This window comes from Echinops telfairi, unplaced genomic scaffold, assembly GCF_000313985.2.
Source record: "Echinops telfairi isolate 266 unplaced genomic scaffold, ASM31398v2 ScPeMD7_655;HRSCAF=1070, whole genome shotgun sequence".
Lineage (NCBI taxonomy): Eukaryota > Metazoa > Chordata > Mammalia > Afrosoricida > Tenrecidae > Echinops > Echinops telfairi.
In genome coordinates, this window is record NW_022104553.1 from 21,687,114 (window position 1) to 21,688,636 (window position 1,523).

Here is a 1,523-nt window from a genome sequence, read left to right on the forward strand (position 1 = left end):
ACGGAAGCCTTGTGGCTTCCCCTCCCTTCTCTGGCTCGGACCCCTTGCTTTGGGGTGAAGCTGGTGGCCGGGGGCGAGGATGCTGAGCAGCATAGTAGGGAGACCCAGGTGGTGAGCAACTGAGACCCCTCGCCCACAGCCAGGGGAGCGAACCACCTTGGAAGTGGGTGTCCCGGCACCGTCACGCCCTCGCACGACAGCTTTGGGTGACACGGTCCGAGAGTGTGCCCCTTTCCTGAGCCAGAACCACTCCAGGCTCAGCCACCCTCAAAGTCCTGAGCCTCAGGGCGGGTGAGCGGAGGAACGTACGTGAAGTCCCTAATGTGTGGAAAGGACTCTTAGGCTGGGATCCACACCCCAACGACCTTCCAGGGCGTTTACAAGAACTCCCGTAACAGCCCCTCTGACACGATCCCGCCGCCCCCCCGCAAGCCCCCCGACGCCGAGGAACAAAGGCACGCCAGCCTGCTGGTAAAGTGTTTGCCGCTGGATTTTCGTTTGGCTGGTTGTGTGTACACAGTGTATACAATTGAGTTGTACAGAAGCCCAACAAAGAGACAAAGGGTGGTAGGGGGAGGGCAGGGCAGGGGGGGGGGCGCGTCAGAGAGATGGGGGAGGGGCGGTGGCGGCAAGGAGACCAATAAAAAATAGAACCATACCCAGACAACAGTGGGAGGAGGGGATGGGGACAGTGGGTGGTGAGGGGGACAGACAGACAAATTGCCGTAGAAAAGGGGGTGGGGTGGGCAGAGGGAGGGGACCCATCACCCCCTCCACCTTCCCAGCCTGTCCCACCACCCCCTCCCCAGCCCCAAGGTATGTACAATAAATAAGATTAAAAATAATTAACAAGATGCGTTTTTTCCCCCCTTTCCCGCTTCCACCCGACAGCGAATGCCCTGGGGAGAGGATGGCCCTTTACCAAAGATCTTGGCCTGTAGGGGGGGTTGGGAGGGAGGGGGCCCCCCAGCTTGCTGAAGCCGCCTCTCCCCCCTCAACCATACATAGACTTTTCCTATACATTATGTACAAGGTGGAGCGGCGGGGCTATGGCCGTGGCGGGGGGGAGGGGAAGGGAGGAGGCGGGCAGGGCCAGGAGGGCAGGGCAACCGTTACTAAATAGACATTTATACATATATATAAATAATTTCTCTGTACACCGAACAGCAGGGGGGATGGGGAGAGAAAGGAAAGAAAGGGCTTGGGAGAGGAGGGGAGCTGACCTCTGAACTCTGCCCGGGGTAGGGGGTGGGGCAGCACGGACACACCTTGACCCATGACCCGCCCTCCCACCCTCACCCCGCTCCCTGGCGACGGGGCTCGGGCTCGGCTGGCGCCCGAGGACACAGTTCTGTGCCCGCTCTCGGGGTCGGCGCAGCATCGGCAGGCGGACTGGTCACCCGCAGCGGCTGTGGGCCTGGGCCTGTGCCAGCAGCTCGCTGAAGGCATCGAAGAGCTGCTCCAGCCACGGCTGGTCGCGCATGCACTGCTGCACCACCTCCTCCTGGCCCAGGTCCTCGGCA

General features: G+C 61.5%; 1 protein-coding gene across 1 annotated transcript in view; it reads right to left on the reverse strand.

Annotated features, from left to right (window-relative positions):
• Positions 1–816: 816 nt before the first annotated feature.
• The window catches only part of PRR12 (proline rich 12), a 45,055-nt gene continuing 44,348 nt past the window's right edge, over positions 817–1,523 (reverse strand). Inside the window, exon 16 of the mRNA XM_045292632.1 lies at positions 817–1,516. Coding sequence (XP_045148567.1) covers positions 1,397–1,516 — 120 coding nt within the window. The 3' untranslated portion in view covers positions 817–1,396. The remainder of the gene's footprint in view (positions 1,517–1,523) is intronic.